The sequence below is a fragment of the Tamandua tetradactyla genome, chromosome 3 (genome assembly GCF_023851605.1).
Source record: "Tamandua tetradactyla isolate mTamTet1 chromosome 3, mTamTet1.pri, whole genome shotgun sequence".
NCBI lineage: Eukaryota > Metazoa > Chordata > Mammalia > Pilosa > Myrmecophagidae > Tamandua > Tamandua tetradactyla.
The window spans coordinates 19,970,315-19,986,951 of NC_135329.1; the positions used below are offsets into that span (position 1 = coordinate 19,970,315).

At 36.3% G+C, this 16,637-nt stretch overlaps 1 protein-coding gene across 13 annotated transcripts in view; it reads left to right on the forward strand.

Moving 5' to 3' along the window:
• Window positions 1–16,637, forward strand: part of PSD3 (pleckstrin and Sec7 domain containing 3) — a 661,802-nt gene that overhangs the window by 611,525 nt on the left and 33,640 nt on the right. For all 13 annotated transcript variants that reach the window (XM_077152669.1, XM_077152668.1, XM_077152670.1 and 10 more), the window contains 2 exons: window positions 5,475–5,619; window positions 15,990–16,133. In XM_077152669.1, the coding sequence (XP_077008784.1) occupies window positions 5,475–5,619; window positions 15,990–16,133 (289 nt within the window). The remainder of the gene's footprint in view (window positions 1–5,474; window positions 5,620–15,989; window positions 16,134–16,637) is intronic.

Consider the following 16,637-nt stretch of genomic DNA (forward strand, 5'->3'; position numbering starts at 1 on the left):
AGGCAAAGGGTAAACTAACACTTCAAATGAGATACAGGAGTTGAAACAACTAGTTAAAGATGTTCAAGCAAACATGCTAAATCAAATAAAAAATCAAATTTTTGAGTTGAGGGAAGATATGGCTAAAGAGATGAAGATCATAAAGAAGACATTGGATGACCATAAAGAAGGTCTTGAAAGCTTGTAAAAAAAAAAAAAAATGCCAGAACTTATGGGAATGAAAGACTCAATAGAAGGAATGATAAACACAATGGAGTCTTATAACAGCAGATTTGAAGAAGCAGAAGAAGGGATTAGTGAACTAGAAGACAAGATGTCTGAAATCCTACACACAAAAGAACAGTTAGGGAAAAGAATAGAAAAAAATGAACAGGGTCTCAGGGAATTGAATGACAACATGAAGTACATGAATATTTCTGTTGTGGGTGTCCCCAAATGAGAAGAGAGGGGAAAAGGGGCAGAAATAGTAAGGGAGGAAATAATTACTGAAAATTTCCCATCACTTATGAAAGATGTAAAATGAAAGGACCCAAGATGTGCAGCATGCCAGTAATAGACTAGATCCAAATAGACCTACTCCAAGACACTAATCAAATTGTCATATGTTAAAGATGGTGAATTCTGAAAGCAGCAAGAGAAAAGCAATCCATCACAGACAAGGAAAGCTCAATAAGACTGTGTGGATTTCTCAGCAGAAACCATGGAGGAGAGAAGGCAGTGGTATGGTATATTTAAAGTACTGAAAGAGGAAAACTGCCAACCAAGAATTCTATATCCAACGAAGCTGTCCATCAAAAATGAGTGTTTAAAGCATTTTCAGAAAAACAGACACTGAGATAGTTTGAAAGCATGAGACGTGCTCTACAAGAAATACTTAAGGGACTGCTTCAGGCAGATAGGAAAAAACAGACAGGTTTGGAGAAGAGTACAGAAATGAAGACTATCAGTAAGGATACAGAATAAAGTCATTGGGCATGAAACAACGTGGATGAACCTTGAGAACAATATGTTGAGTAAAATTAGCCAGAAACAAAAGGACAAATGCTGTATGTTCTCACTAATATGAACCAACATTACTGAGGAGACCTTTGAGAGTTAAAGTTGAGAACACAGGTTATCAGGAAATAGAAAGAGCATACAGGTTGGGCATTTGATGATGAAGGAGTATAAAATGCTCAAGAGGACTGAGTGTAGAGATCCAGAAATGGATAGCACAATACTATCTGATGTTAGCACAATATTGTAAGTACACTGAATGAAGCTGACTCTGAGTATGTTTGAAAGAAGAAGGCTAGGACATGCATGACACCAGAAGGAAAAATAGAAGATAAAGCCCGGAACTGTATAACTTGGTGAAGCCTAGAGTGGACAGTGAGAGTAATTAAATGTACAAATATAAGAATTTTTTTTACATGAGGGAGAACAAATGAATGTCAACATTGCAGGGTGTTGAAAATGGGATGCTATGTAGAGAAAAAAACAATATTGAAAACTAGGGTCTATAGTTAATAGTAACAAAATATGCTTCTATTAAATATCACAAAGGCAATTTATCAAAGCTAAATATCAGTAAGAGGGGAATATAAGGGAGGGGTATGGGATTCTTGGTGGTAGTTGTATCTCTCCTTTTTATTTTATTTAATTTTTATTCATTTTTTTCCTCTTCTTTCTTTGTGGAAGAAAATGAAATGTCCACGTAAATTGTGGTGGTGATTGCATAACTGTGTGATTATATTAGGAATCACTAATTATTTACATAGGCTGGATTATATGGTGTGTAAATAAAACTGTTTAAAAAATAAACAGAAAGATACAAGTGCTGTAGAAAATGTAGAGAGACAGTGGTGCTTAGTCACTGTTGGTAAGGAAATAGAATGGTGCGGTCCCTCTGGAAGGCAATGCGGTGTTTCCACAGGAGGCTAAATATAGGGTTGTCATATGATCCTACAACCCCCTTATTAGGTACATAATTGGAGGAACTGAAAGCAGGAACAGGGTTGAACATTTACACACTGGTGTTTATGGTGGCAGTCTTCAGGATTTGCAGTGGATGGGAGGTGGCCTAAGGGTACATCAACTGATAAATGGTAGGGTGAACTGTGGTGTATTCATACGATGAAACATCTAGCACCTGCAACAGGGGATGAAGTTTGAGGTATGCAATTAGGCGAATGAACCTTGAAGACAGTATGTAGAGTGAAATGAGCCAGAAACAAAAAGACAAACATTGTAACACCTCACTAATGTGGGCTAACTATAATGTGTACACTCTGAAAATTGAATTTGAGAGCGTAGGTTATAGGGGAAAGCCTTATTGTAAAGGTTCCTAGATTGTAAGCTTTTACAGTAGTCACATCTATTCTTGAATTCTAACATTTATTTCTAAATTCTGAGAGGCTGAGCTATTTGTGGATAACCTGATTGTTCCCTGGAACTTCCACTATCTCTCTGACACCTGCAACTCAGAGCTAGAGTTCTGCAGCTGTGAAAGTCAGCATTACTCCAAACAGCAACTGTTAAAATAGCTGAAAAAGAGATCAGGCTTCAATTAGAGATATGAATGAAGCTGATCTAGTTAAAACTAAGGTAAATCAAACTGAAGAATAACGGATGATATTGACTGTGTTTTAAAACTTTAATTTCTGTGTGAGACCAAAGAATGAGCTATTTATTTGATTCAAAATTTATGTTTTCTGTAGTACACTAATTTAACGTATATGGTCAGTTTATTCAAACACCGTAATTACATGGAACCTTGAATATGGAGTGAGATCTTACTGGTTTGTACAGGTTAGTGTGAAACCCTTATATATCCCAAAGTAATCTGGCAGAAAATAAAAATGTATTTGCAGAGATCCTTTGAGGGACTGGGAGAAAAAGTGAAAATACTACACTTCCCCACCTAGGGAATTCTTGATATCCTTGCAAGCATTGGGGACTACCAATTTAATAAGCCAAATCTTTGATCTTGGGGCTTGCCCTGATGGAATTTAAAAGAAGCTAAGCCTACTTATAATTATGCCTCAAAATCACCCCCCAGAGAACCTCATTCGTGACTCAGATGTGGCCTCTTTAAGCCACCTCTACAGGTGAACTCACTGCCCTCCCCCCTCATAGGACATGACTCCCTGGGGTATAAATTCCCTGGTAACATGGGTCATCACCCCCAGGAATGAGCCTGGACCTGGCATCATGGGATTGAGAAAGCCTTCTTGATTAAAAGGGGGATGAGAAATGAACAAAATAAAGTTTGAGTGGTTGAGAGATTTCAGATGAGAGTCAGTTCTGGAGGTTATTCTTATGCATCATATAGATATCCCTTTTTAGTTTTTAGTATATTAGAATAGCTCAAAGGAAATACCTGAAACTGTTGAACTGTAATCCAGTACCTTTGATTCTTGAAGATGATTGTGTGGCTATATAGCTTTCATGGTGTGACTGTGTGATTGTGAAAACCTTGTGACTGACACTCCCTTTATCCAGTGTAGGGACAGATGGGTAAAAAAATAAAGACGAAAAAATAATAAGAGGGCATAAGAAAAGGAATGAGATGTTTTAGATTTTCTTTTTTCTTTTTCTTTTTTTGGAGAAATGAAATTTCCAAAAATTTATTGTGGTGATGAATACACAAGTATATGATGATAATGTGAACCATTGATTGAATAATTTGAATTATTATATGGTATATGAACACATCTCATTAAAATTGCATAAAAAAAGAATCTGGATTTGCAGAACTGAGTCTATAGAACAGGAGTGGTAAGTAGCAGACACACACTGTTGTCCATGGTAGGCAGTGGGCCTTTTCACTAGGCTGAATCATCCTCAAACAGCACTAACAGGGGACCCCAGTTGCACTGGATTAGACTTAATTAATATAAAATAGTAAAAACAAGTATCTATATGCTTATTGTTGGGAGCATTGTAGGATCTGAAAAGGAAACAATGTTCTGGTGATTTGAAGATGTTGAACTAGTGAAGGTATAAAATTGCTGACAGGTGAAGAAGTTGTAAGGAGACAAATTATGCAGACTTTTCTGAAGGTGAAAGTAGGACGTTTCTAACACCACAAAGGAACCAAAACCAGATTTACAATTGCAATTATTAGGCATAAAATTGTACAGTTTTTCTGTTTCCCAACATTTTTGTTTTGAAATCTAAGATTGGATATGTGATACCTAAGGTGATCAGATTACATCAGATAAAAATGATGCAGAAATCAGTCAGTTGAGTAGTTGATAGCTAGTGTTGGTCTCAGATTAGTGAGTGTGGTTTTCCTCAGAGTAGTTGGTGAAAAATTGATTTTAGATTTGGTTGTTTTATCCATCTTCTATTTACTGATTATGTAAATGGTGGCTAATCTGTCTGGGTCCGTGATGATTTCTATCATTCACTCATGATTCACTGCTATTTACTCGGTGTTCTCAGTGCTGGTCTCTGTGCATGTAGAATGATCGTGACATCGGATGATTTCTCCTTCCATTTAGGTGGGGTTTTTTTAGCAGCTTTATTGAGGTGTACTTTACATATCATAGAATTCACTTGTTTTAAGAGTGTAATTGGATGATTTTTAGCAAAGTTACAGACTTGTCCAACCTTCTCCACAGTCCAGTGAGTTCTTGCTGCTCGCTTGCAGTCACTTCGCACTCTTACCCCCAGCTCCAAACCACTAATCTACTTTTTGTCCAGAATATACCCTTCCTGGACATTTTGTGTAAATGGAATGGTGCAATATGTGGTCTTTTGTATTTTAATGTAGTGTTGTGAATATTGAAAATCTGGTGTTTGATGTTTGTAGCATGTATGAGTAGTTCATGTCTTTGTTGATGAGTAGTGTTCAGTTGTATAGATACAGCATGTTTTGTTTATCCATTCAATAGCTGATGGGTATTTAAATTGTTTCCCCTTTTTGGCTAATATGTATAATGCTGCTAGCAGCATTCACATATAAATCTGTGTGTGGACATAGGTTTTCATTCTCTTACATAGATACTCAGGAGTAGTTGGCTGCATTGTATGTATAAATGTAAGTTTATGGTTAGCTTTTTAAGAAACTGCCAAACTTTTTCCAAAGTGGCATACCCTTTTACATTCCCTCCAACAATGTGTGCCTCCATTGGATTTCAGAATCAAATTATATGATTAGATTAGTTAATTTTTTTATTTTGGCCTAACCTATTATCAACCAGAAAGTAGGGGTTTAATAAATATTTATTGTTAAGTGAATTTTCTTTTTCCCTGTATTCTAGAGGGATAATTATAGTTTTAGGCTATGATAATCATAGATCCCAGGGCCTTTTACTACTGTGGTAATCACAGCTGAGAATGTTCATCTCGAATGAAGTTTCATCAGGGAATGGTGGTACCAAGAAGAATGAATGATTTTTATGTGCCAGTTTGAATCAGCAATGAGCAAGATGTAATGCTCTTAGATATAGAAATGTACCTAACGGAACTATATCTGTTTTTGATAGGAGTCCAGAGGAAATGCAAGGATGGATAGACAAAATTAATTGTGTTGCAGCTGTATTTTCTGCACCACCATTTCCAGCAGCCATTGGGTCTCAGAAGAAATTTAGCCGCCCGCTTTTACCTGCCACTACCACAAAATTATCTCAGGTAAGACATTTTGATGTGTCTTCAGCTTGGAAAAAAGTGCTTTGTAAAATAACCACATTAATATTTGTTTTTGAGTAGCACTCCCATTTTGTGGGACAAGGGGGAGACCTTGCCTGAAAAGGCATGTTGCCTAAATGGAACGGCAAGATACAGTATGCTGGTGTTTACACTTCTTACAGGAACCTGACATAATTGACTCACAGTTGGTAGGACAGTTTCTTTAATTAGCTTTTTCTAAAAGTTACTACTAAATTCATCATCCTTGCCTAAGTGGTAGTGATGGTGGTACTCCTCCTCCTCCTCCTTTTATACTAAGAGCTCATATTTTTTCAAATGACTGATTTTGCTTTAACAAAAAGCTCATTTACTCATTCATTCATTTTATTGAGCATTTACCATGCCCTAGGCTGCATCTGGTGCCAGGAATGCACAAATATTCCCAGGCATCCACTGCTCACAGTACACTTGGGGAGAACCTTCTCTACTCCTCTATGGAGATCTAAGTGAACCATTGGGTTTTCTAAACTAATCAGGACTAAACAATGGCAGAACTCTCTTCCAGGTGTATTCACATAAACTTCTCTCCTGTTGTCAGTTTGATCTTGTTAATACCAATTTTAGTTTCCCAACTACTAAAACAAAGATCATGCACTCATTGGCTTAAACGATGGGAATTTACTAACTCATGATTTTGAGGATAGCAGAAATCCAAAATCAAGGGATCAGCAAAGTGATGCTTTCTTCCCAAAGACTGTGGCATTCTGGGGTTGGCCACTTGGCCCTTGGCTTTTCTGTCATATGACAATGCACATAGTAGCATCTTTTCCTTTCTCTTCTGAGTTCTATTAACTTCAGACTTCTGGCTCCTGTGTCCAATTTCTCTTGCTTATAAAACTTCAGCCATATTGGATTAAGATAAGACCCACCATCATTCAGTTTGTGCAAACCTTAACTAGTAACATCTTCATAGGTCCATTTTACAAATAGGTTCACACCCTGAGGACCAGGGGCTGGGATCTGAACATGCCTTTTGTGTGAACGTTATTCAATCCCTAACAAAACCCAAATTTTATCATTGCCTTTGCCTACTTAAAGCTGTGTTCTGAAGATAGTGGGGAGCCACTGGAAGGGTCTCAGCCATTAATAAGACATCAAGCCACGTTTGCCAGTTTAAAACCCGTCTGCAGTGTCCCTGTTGCACTGACTACTAGTTCAAGGATCTTAGAAGCTACTTTGATGTCTTCCTGAATTTCTTGATGATGCTGCAGTAGAAATAATTTCATCTAGTTATGATCAACCAGGTCTTGGCATTAACTGGTTCTTCTACACACCAATGATACACTTATTTAGCAAGTATGTACTGTATGCCTGCTGTGCATCCGGGACTATTTTAGGCTCTGGAGATCAAAGGCAAATGAAACCCAGACCCTTGCCTGAAGAGTGGCAAATCCAAATAAGCAAGTAGTTGTAGTACGGCTTGATTAAGAAGTACAGGAGGGATAAGTCCAGTGCTGTGGGGGTACAAGGGAAAACATCTAATCTGGTCTTGGAAGTGAAGGAAGGACTGTGATATCTAATGTGAAGCTTAATGTGCAGGAATTAGATGAGGTGTGGGAAAAGAGAATTGTATGATCCAGCAGAGGAACAAAGACCCAGAGGAGAAAGCACTGCAATGTGCAACCCAGGGCAAGTCATCAATGTGACTTGAGCCAAAGTGTTGAGAAAAGGCAAGAAAAACTCCTCTGTGGAGGTAAGCAAAGACCAAATCAGGGAAGGTCGTCTTTGTCATATTTGGAATTTTGGATGCTTTGCTGGTTTCTCAGCATCCTTAGGATACAGTTTAAAGCAGGAGAGTAGTGTGATCAAATGTGTGCTTTACAAATTATTCTTATTTCAAAATGAAGAAAGATTTGGAGGAGGATACTACTGGAAGCAGAAAGAATAATTTTAAAGGCTCTTTCAGTATCCAGTGGAGAAATAATGGAGTTAGTTATACAAGCGGAGGCTAGAGTGAAGCACTTGAGATAGCCTGTGAGCGTGGAAGAAGAGAGTCTTGTCCCGGTTAAAGTGGAGCAATCAGGAAGACGGTCCTGGCTTGGGCACCTGGAGACTGTGGTGTCTGACATGGCTTTGGGGACTTGGGTTTCCTGGTTTCTATCCTATTGCTTCTTCTCAGAGTGGTTTCCCGGATCCTTTTCCTCTTTCCTACCTCCAAATGTCATAGTGCCTCAGGTCTCAGAAGAAGATTTAGACACAAGACACACATCTGAAAAACAGTATCATTTTAGAAAAAAGGTTTTTTTTTGATTAGGTAAGAAATAGGGAGAATGTTGTACCAAAGAAAGGGCAGAAAAGTCAGGTAAAATTAGGACACAAAATTTGTGAGAGTGGTGAGGAGGTTCTGGTGGAGCGATGGGAGCAAAAGCCTCGTTGAACTTCTTTGATGAGGAATGGAAGGATGTGGAGAAAGGAAGTGCGGACATCGTTGCCATAAGTGTATAAAAAAGAAAAAGACTAGTTGTTTTAAGAAATGTTTTCAGTGGTTTAGAAAAAGTTTTTTTTTCAGTTTTGTTAATTTTTGTGTGCTTTAAATTTATAATTATTATTACTATTTAAACATCGCTATTACTATGTAATTCATATACCACTGATAACACCATTACGAATGGAAAGGACCAGGTCACCTCAACCAACAGGACAGAATGGCTTTTATTTTTCGAGTATAATGGGTAAGAGAAAAGGAAAGTTTTACCTTTTATGGATGGCCAGAAAGTATGTTGACAGACTTCTCCATCTACCCAACTAAAATAAAAATCCTTAAAGCAAATGTTTCGCTGCTTTAAGTTTGAATACTTAACAGAAATAGTAAATCTCATTACTTAAGTTAAGGTGAGGAAAGGAAACAACAAAGTTGAACAGAGACCAAACATACTTTCAAAAGTTGGTTTTGAGTCTATTAATTTCATGAGGAATTTTCCAATTGTTATTTTTCAGTAAACTGGTCATTATGAGGTTTTTTGCTTGTTCCTCCCTCACTATAAAGTTTACATATCTATTTACTTTCTTCTAGTCTAAAAATATGCTAATGATCTACTTATGAATGGACTCTGAATTAATAGGTCAGTGGCGCATGTTTTTACCAGGAGACCAGGCAAGCAAGCACCTCTGTCAAGGCAAAATCTCTTATTTTAAGTAAATGCCCTATCCAGGAACTAAAAATAAAGACAATAAAAAGAGCATATATATAGTGTAATAAAAGTGATGGATTCAAGATTTTAAATAAAAGAGCAATAATCAAAAAGAATCTTCCTTAAGTTTCACTAAGACAAGATGACCACGCCCTTCAGGAATTTGATTTCTTTGGAAGGAATAAGAGTCCTTCATATAAATCACCAAGCCTTTGTGGGCTTTAGTTTTCCATCTAGAAAATGAGAAGGTCATTCTAGAATGTTTTTAAGGTTCCTTCTAAGATTGACTCTGACATATTTCTTTGTCCAGGTCACAGTCTTAATATTTCTTTACTAAAAATGGGAAAGAAAGTGTTTTACCTTCAAGAGTGATATGGGAATTTAGAAATATGTGAAACCAAGCACATATATGATAAAGAAAAAGTTAGGAAGAAGGAAGGAAGCGTGGGTTCCCATGTAGCCTGGCACCAGTGTTTTGGGTAGCATCCATTGAAATAGAGACTCTTGGGGTTGTCTGTGCTGAAGATGTGGTACACCTCCAGTGAATCCTGGAATATGTGTCTGGATGTGCCCAGAGTTCTCCAGGACCTCACAGGCTAGATCTTTAGCCCAATATTTCTCAACCCCAGTTCTGGGCTGGATTGTTTCTGTAGGATAAATTTTAGGATGTTTGTAACTATCCCAGCCTCTACTCATTAGATACCAGTAACCCTCCTCCAGGTGTAACACTTAAAAATATCTGCAGACATTGCCAAGTGTCTTCTGGGGTCAAAATCCCCCTACTCCTGTCGAGAAGCACTACTTTAGCCCAGTAGTTCTGAATCTCTGGACTGACCATCTTTCCTTTCTCTATACACCTAAAACTTGTCTGTGACTTCCCTAGTTGCTAGAACCACTTGGGTAATTTCAGTTTACAAAATAAATTATAAAAACATGAGTGTCCTGCTGGAGAAAAAGTTAATCAGCGTTAGGACAAAATTAAATGTTCAATTATAAGATTGTTTGGTACTTTTTAAAACACAGTGTTCATCACCCTGTCATTTCCTAGCTTTGATTTATTCTTATCTTCTATCTAAAACATATTAGCTTTAATTATTAAAATTGATTATTGTCAGTGCAGTGTTGTTCTTTCTAAACAACTCTACTGTGTGGGAGGAATCGCCTTCTTTGTTTTTCTTGGCTATGTTGCCAGAGCACATTTTCCTTCCTTTTTGGGTGGAGAGACTAGTTTGAACCCATGTAAGTTTTGTTTCTCTTTCTAGTATAACAGCCAAACTTAGAATCCCATGGTAGGTTTCTTCATGAACATCTTTTCTACCTTTCAAACTTCAATTTGCACTAGAATCATCTAGGCATGTGTTTAAAAAGGCACATTTCCCAACCCCCCACAGGTTGGCCAGGTCCAGGCAGCTGCAGGATATCTATGCTTCTAATGCACACCCAGTGGCTGGCCTGCAGGTGGTGGCTGTTTATGCTTAGAGACCATACACCAGAATTTCTTTCAGGCTGGGTTGTAACAGTCCCGGCCTGCTTTCAGTCTCTTACCGTCTCTGATGACCTGTACTTCATGATGTCACCATATCCTAACATCCAGCCCTGCTTCCTCCTTTGAATTCCAACCATTCTCTTGTAAAAGCTTCAATTGATGCATAACCACTACATACTGCCTACTAAGAGCCAGGCCTTGTGATCAACATCGATCAGTGAAGAGGAGTCTTGCACTTGTTTGTCACTTGAAGTGACTCTCCCCCCTCATTTTAAAGTGTGGTTTGACCATAGGGCTGCGGTGCTACAGGCGATATGCATAGGGCAGGCAGAGAAACCAGGAGTTGCAGAGCAGGAGGTGGCTCCTGTAGCTGCCGCCCTCGTGCTCCCCAGCCCACCTAGTTCCACACTTTCAGACTCAGGTCCTGTCACATTTACCATCTAATCTTTCCTTGTCTACCTCCATCTCTTAATTCAGGCTTTTTATCATCTCTTACCTAGATCACTGGTCCTCTCGCTTTTTTGATCACTTATTTATCAAGATAAACTTCTTGAGCAGGTACCCTCCAAAATATGTATATTTTCTAGTAAAATGCACTACATTTACTACTGTTGATCGAAATAATTCATGTTAGTAAGCCTTAGTAAGGCCTAACATTTATTAGTATTTAGGTGGGAAAAAAAAGGTAAAAAATTCCCAACGCCTGAAGGATCCCTAAATCTATTAGAACTCATGAGTAAATTCAACAGTTATAGGCTGCAAGGTCAACATGTGGAGATCAGTTGTATTTCTATATGCATGCAATGAACTTTCCACAAATACAGTTAAGAAAACAATTCCATTCACAATAGCATTAAAAATACTTAAGTATAAATTGTCTTGAACTGAAATCACAAAACATTGTTGAAAGAAATTAAAGAAGATCTAAATAAATAGAAAGGCATTCTGTGTTCAGAAAACTTAATGTTATTCAGATGGTGATATTCCTGAAACTGATCTTCAAATCCGACACAATCCCTATCAAAATCTCAGATGGTTTTTTTTTTTTGCAGAAATTGACAAGCTGATTCTAAAATTCCTATGGAAAGGGAAGGCATCCAGAATAACCAAATAATCTTGTGAAAGAACAGAGTTACAGAACTCAGACTTCCTCATTTCAAAAGCTACTATGCAGCTACAGTAATCAAAGCAGTATGGTACTGACATAAGAATAGATAAATAGATCAATGGAATATAATTGAGTCCAGAAATAAACCCTCATGTTTATGGTCAATTGATTTTTTTCAACAAGCATGCCAAGACAGTTCAGTAGAATGGGTGGGTGGGAAGAATAGTCTCTTCAGAAAATGACTCTGGGACAGCTGGATGGTTACATGCAAAAGAGTGAATTTGGATCTCTGTCTCACACCATACTCAAAAATAACTCAAAATGGATCATATACCTAAATATAAAAGAAGCTAAAACTATAAAGACACTAGAAGAAAACACAGTAACTTATCATAACCTTAGGTTAGGCAATAGTTTCTTAACTATGACGCCAAAAGCATAAGTGAGAACAACAAAATAGATAAAATGGACTTTTCAAAATTGACATTTATGCTTCAAAGGACACAATCGGAAAGTGAAAAGAAAATGTACAGAATGGAAGAAAATTATTTGCAAAGCATATAACTGTTAAAGGACTTGTATCCAGAATATATAAAGAACTCTTACGACTTGGTAATAGAAAGAAAATAGCCCAATAAAAATGGGCAAAGGGCGTGTATAGACTTTCCTTCTAAGAATATATACAGATAGAATATAAGTGCATGAAAAGATGTGTCATTCATCAGTAGGGAAGCAAATCAAAACCACAATGATACACCACACATACTAGGGCGTCTAGAATTAAAAAGACAGAAAATAACAAGGGTTGATGAGGTTATGGAACCCTCATACATTGCTAGTGGGAATGTAAAATGGTACAACTGCTTTGAAAGACAACCTGACAGTTCCTCAGAAAGTTAATCCGTAGAGTTTCCATTTGATCCAACAATTACACTCCTACTCATATACCAAGAGAAATGAAAACATATGTCCACCCAAACACTTGTATTGAATGTACATTATATCATTATTCACAATAATGAAATTTGAATCCTGAGAAAATGAAGAAATATAGTTTTGTACACCAATGGTCATAGCAGCGTTACTCACAGTAACCAAAAGATGGAAGCAACCCAAATGTCCATCAGCAGATGAATCAACAAAATGTGATATATACACGCAATGGAATATTACTCAGCCTTTAAAAGAAAATCATGATAATGCCACTACATAGAGGAACTTTGAAGACATCATGGTGCATGAAAGAAGTTAGACATAAAGGGAAAGATGATAGGATTCCACTTACATGAAATAGCTGACTACATAAGCACATAGAGTCAGAAAGAAGAGTATATTCCCTCTAAAGAACTATAAGAGCAAAGACAGTGGAGAAATGCAACAAGATTCCTACTGTGAGTTTCTTTCTCATGTCTGTTTCAAATTTAGTTGTCCTGAGTCTGAGAATGTTACATGTCTCTATGGCTGCTGCCTCTTCTATCAGCATTTTTACTATCTGTTTTTGTCAGAAAAGTCTGTGTATCTCTTTTACCATCAGATTCCAGCATTGTAGTAAGTTACATGGCCTACCTATCTATGCCCATAGAGCCACCTGGTATCATTTTACTTCACTGGTCAAAGATTTTAGATGCTATTTTTAAATGTTTTTATTTTGTAGATTACTTCTTTGTGCTTCATAAAGACAGTCAAGTAGGAATGAAACATTGCATGTGGAACTTCAACATGTCTTTGACTAGTTTCTGCATGACAGTATAACCTAAATGAGATTACAAAATACAGCTTATTAACAATGAATATACATATTATAATAGTATATATTTCTGTGTTCGGAAGAAAGTGACAAATATAATATGCTGAATAAATTGTTCTTCTGGCCTGTGTTCCTCATTAGAATAAGCAGAAGTTGGGATATGTTCAGTAAGAAAGAGATATTTGAATACCCAAGATTGGAAAACCTAAATCTGAAGTTTTTGGAAGAAGCAAACATTTAACAGAATATTTATACAGAACCAAAGTCTAAAACTACAGAGTAGTTTGTAACTTATTTTACCAAATTTTCTAAAATTTTAATTGGGAAAAAAACGTGTTTGGATTGCAGTCATTTTTCACCAAAAAGAAAAGAATTTTTTAAAAAAAATCACTATAAATAACTATGCTGCAACAAATCTATTTTTTAAAGACAAACAATCCAAAAAAGAATGGGTCCCATATTCCAACAGCAACTCCAAAGAAGGAAAAATCAATTAACATATGGCAAAGAAAAATGCTAATCCTCCCTTGTAATCAGGGAAATGAAAATAAAAATTAAAATGTTACATCATTTCTTATCCATAAAATTAACAAGATTTTACAAGTTTGAGAACACCAAATTATGGCAATAATGTGGAATAATGGGACAACTCAAACCTGCTGTGGAAATGTAAACTGGTGCAACCACTCAGGAAAATATTATAGTAATCATCTCATCTTAAAGATGTGCATATTCTAAAACTCAGAAATTCCCCATTTTAGAAAATATACTGTAGAAAAATTCCTACGCATATTCCCTAGGACACATGTCTAGGAACATTCATTGTAACATCATTTGTAATAGCCAAGAAAAGCAGACAGAAAAACAGGAAACAACTAAATATCCTTCAACAAAATCATAATATGTCCTACAGTAGAATACGGTGCAATGGCTAAGAGAGAACTAGCACATATTCGTAAATAATCTTAAAAACATGTTGAGTGAGAAAACAACATATAAAAGAAAACTCAAAGGTATGTAATTTTTATATAAAGTGTAAAATACATAAAATGTCCTGCGTATTTTATGGATATATACATTTGTATAGGAATAACTACAAAAAAGGAATGAGATCAAATAGGGGTACAAAGAGAATTTCTACTTCTAATATTTTATTTCTTAAACTGTTAGGTTCATGAATATTTATATATCATTTGATATAATTTTTTATACATCTACAAGATTTTTATTTTAAAAAACCTAAATATTGTCATGATTATATTGTTCCAAGTTGTCTCATCACCAGACACCTTTTGTTAAAAATTCTATTAGGTAATTTCCATGTTGCAGCACAGCTTCTTTCAAAACAAAACTACTTTGAAAGAAACAAAAACTGAAATATTCTGTAGGCTAAGTTAGGAAGAGGGGATAGAAATATAAATGAGAATTTGTAAATAAAAGCTATCTGAAGTGTTTTTCATTGATTTTCAGCATTACCAGTATACAAATGATAGATTCAGAGATGTAGACCTCTTTATAAGATCTCAAAGTAAATTTCTTTGTTTTTTCCATACTCTTCTGGGATTTCTTTATTTTTTTTTTTTGTTTTGCATTCAATTAGTTGATATTTAAAAACTAACCTTGTTATGTTCTGTTTATCCAAGTGTTCCTTCCGCCTCATTCATTTTACCTCTGATGTACTGTTTTTTTTGTACTTTTCATTTACTCTCTTCTATTTTGATGTCTTTTGACTTGGAATTTATTTTTCTTATTTGGCTTTCAAGATGTGTTACTTATAATAAAAGTCCCTAATGTTCGCTATGTAACTCTTAGAATTTCTGGGTATCTTTTTTACATTGATGTTAAATAATCTTAATTTAGTATCCATATCTATTCATTTCCTGATAGTCTTTAATTATTCCTATCATTCTACAGTATAATTTTTACATTCTGAAATTTTATGTTGGTGTTATACAAAATTTATTGATGACCTCATTTGGTTTGTCTTCCTATGTGTTTATACATTTATTTCATACTGTGCCTGTGAAATTTGCACTTAAGTATTTAGATAATTTTCATATAAAAGTGGAGCAGTAAACAGACATAAAACTTTAAGAATGCAAGAGAATTACAATTCTCTTTGTTTCAAAAATGTTTTTAAAATCCTGCCAGAGGATTTGGTTGTTTATCCGTTTAAATGTCTAATCGCTAAAGTGATATAAATGGTATCCCTAGAGTGGAGATTCTTTGACATGGAATCATCTGTGTTGTATTGGTATGTGGTGCCTGTAAGGATGCTCTTGGGGCAATAACCGCTTGATAGGTACAATTTTAAGTGAATAATTACTCTGGGTCAATCAAGTTGAAGGAAGTAAAAGTAAAAACCTCTACTATTTGGGGTGGAGGAGAATATCAAGGATATTTGCATTTTTTAGAATATCATAAAAGTTTCAGAGAAACATTTCTTGGCAGCATTGCCCAACTCAAAAAGGAAAAAATACACAGATAGATCATGTTGATGGAAAGGAAAAAACTGACGGCATTCCTGGGTGGACGTGAATTAGAGAACCGAAGTTACATGGTCCTCAGCTGTGCAGCTGGTGAGATATTTTGAGTCACAATTATTCCTGATAAAATGCTCTGAAAACATTTGGTTTTGTGAAAAGAGACCTGATTAGGGAAGCCCAGTGTTGGTTGCTGTTCTGGGAAGGAATATGTAAACACTGGCATGAGAAGATGTGGCAGCATAGGCACACTGGGCTATTTTGATGAATTAAGTCCTTTTATCATGTATTTTTAAAGATTCTATATTTTTTACTGGTTTATTTTCTGGACATTAAGTGACTTAATAATCTCCTGCAGGAGGAACAGCTGAAATCTCATGAAAGCAAGCTAAAGCAGATTACCACCGAGCTGGCAGAGCATCGTTCCTATCCCCCTGATAAGAAAGTGAAAGCCAAGGAGATAGATGAATACAAACTGAAAGATCACTATCTGGAGTTTGAGGTATGTTGGACCTAAATGTAATAAGTGGCTAGATTAGAGTTATTTTATGATTTGTCTATGAGGCTTTTTTTTTTTGATGGTTTCTGTAACTGTGGGAAACATGCCTTGGCCCTGGTTCCAACTAGGGAGCTCCTAGCATGGTCGGGGTCTTGGTGTTCATGATTCTATTTAAGTGCCAAACAAGCATCAAGACTACCTGTCAGTTTATGCACTTAGTAGCAAATAATCTGCCTGGGTGTGATAGTCGTGGGATAGTCGTAGGAGAGGGGCATGCCAGGGTGGGCAACTGCTTTCTGTGTCCCTATGTCCACCTTCATGAAACGATTGGATCAAAAAAGCACAGTGGAGGAAATGAACCTCAAAATGATGTGAAGCATCAGCTTTTCCCTGCACACTCTTGCTGATAGGGACAGAGGCATTCATTGTTTCTCTTACACTGCCCATCAGAAAGGGATCAAAAAATTAAATTGGGGCACATCTGTATATTATAGCAAATGTGGCTAT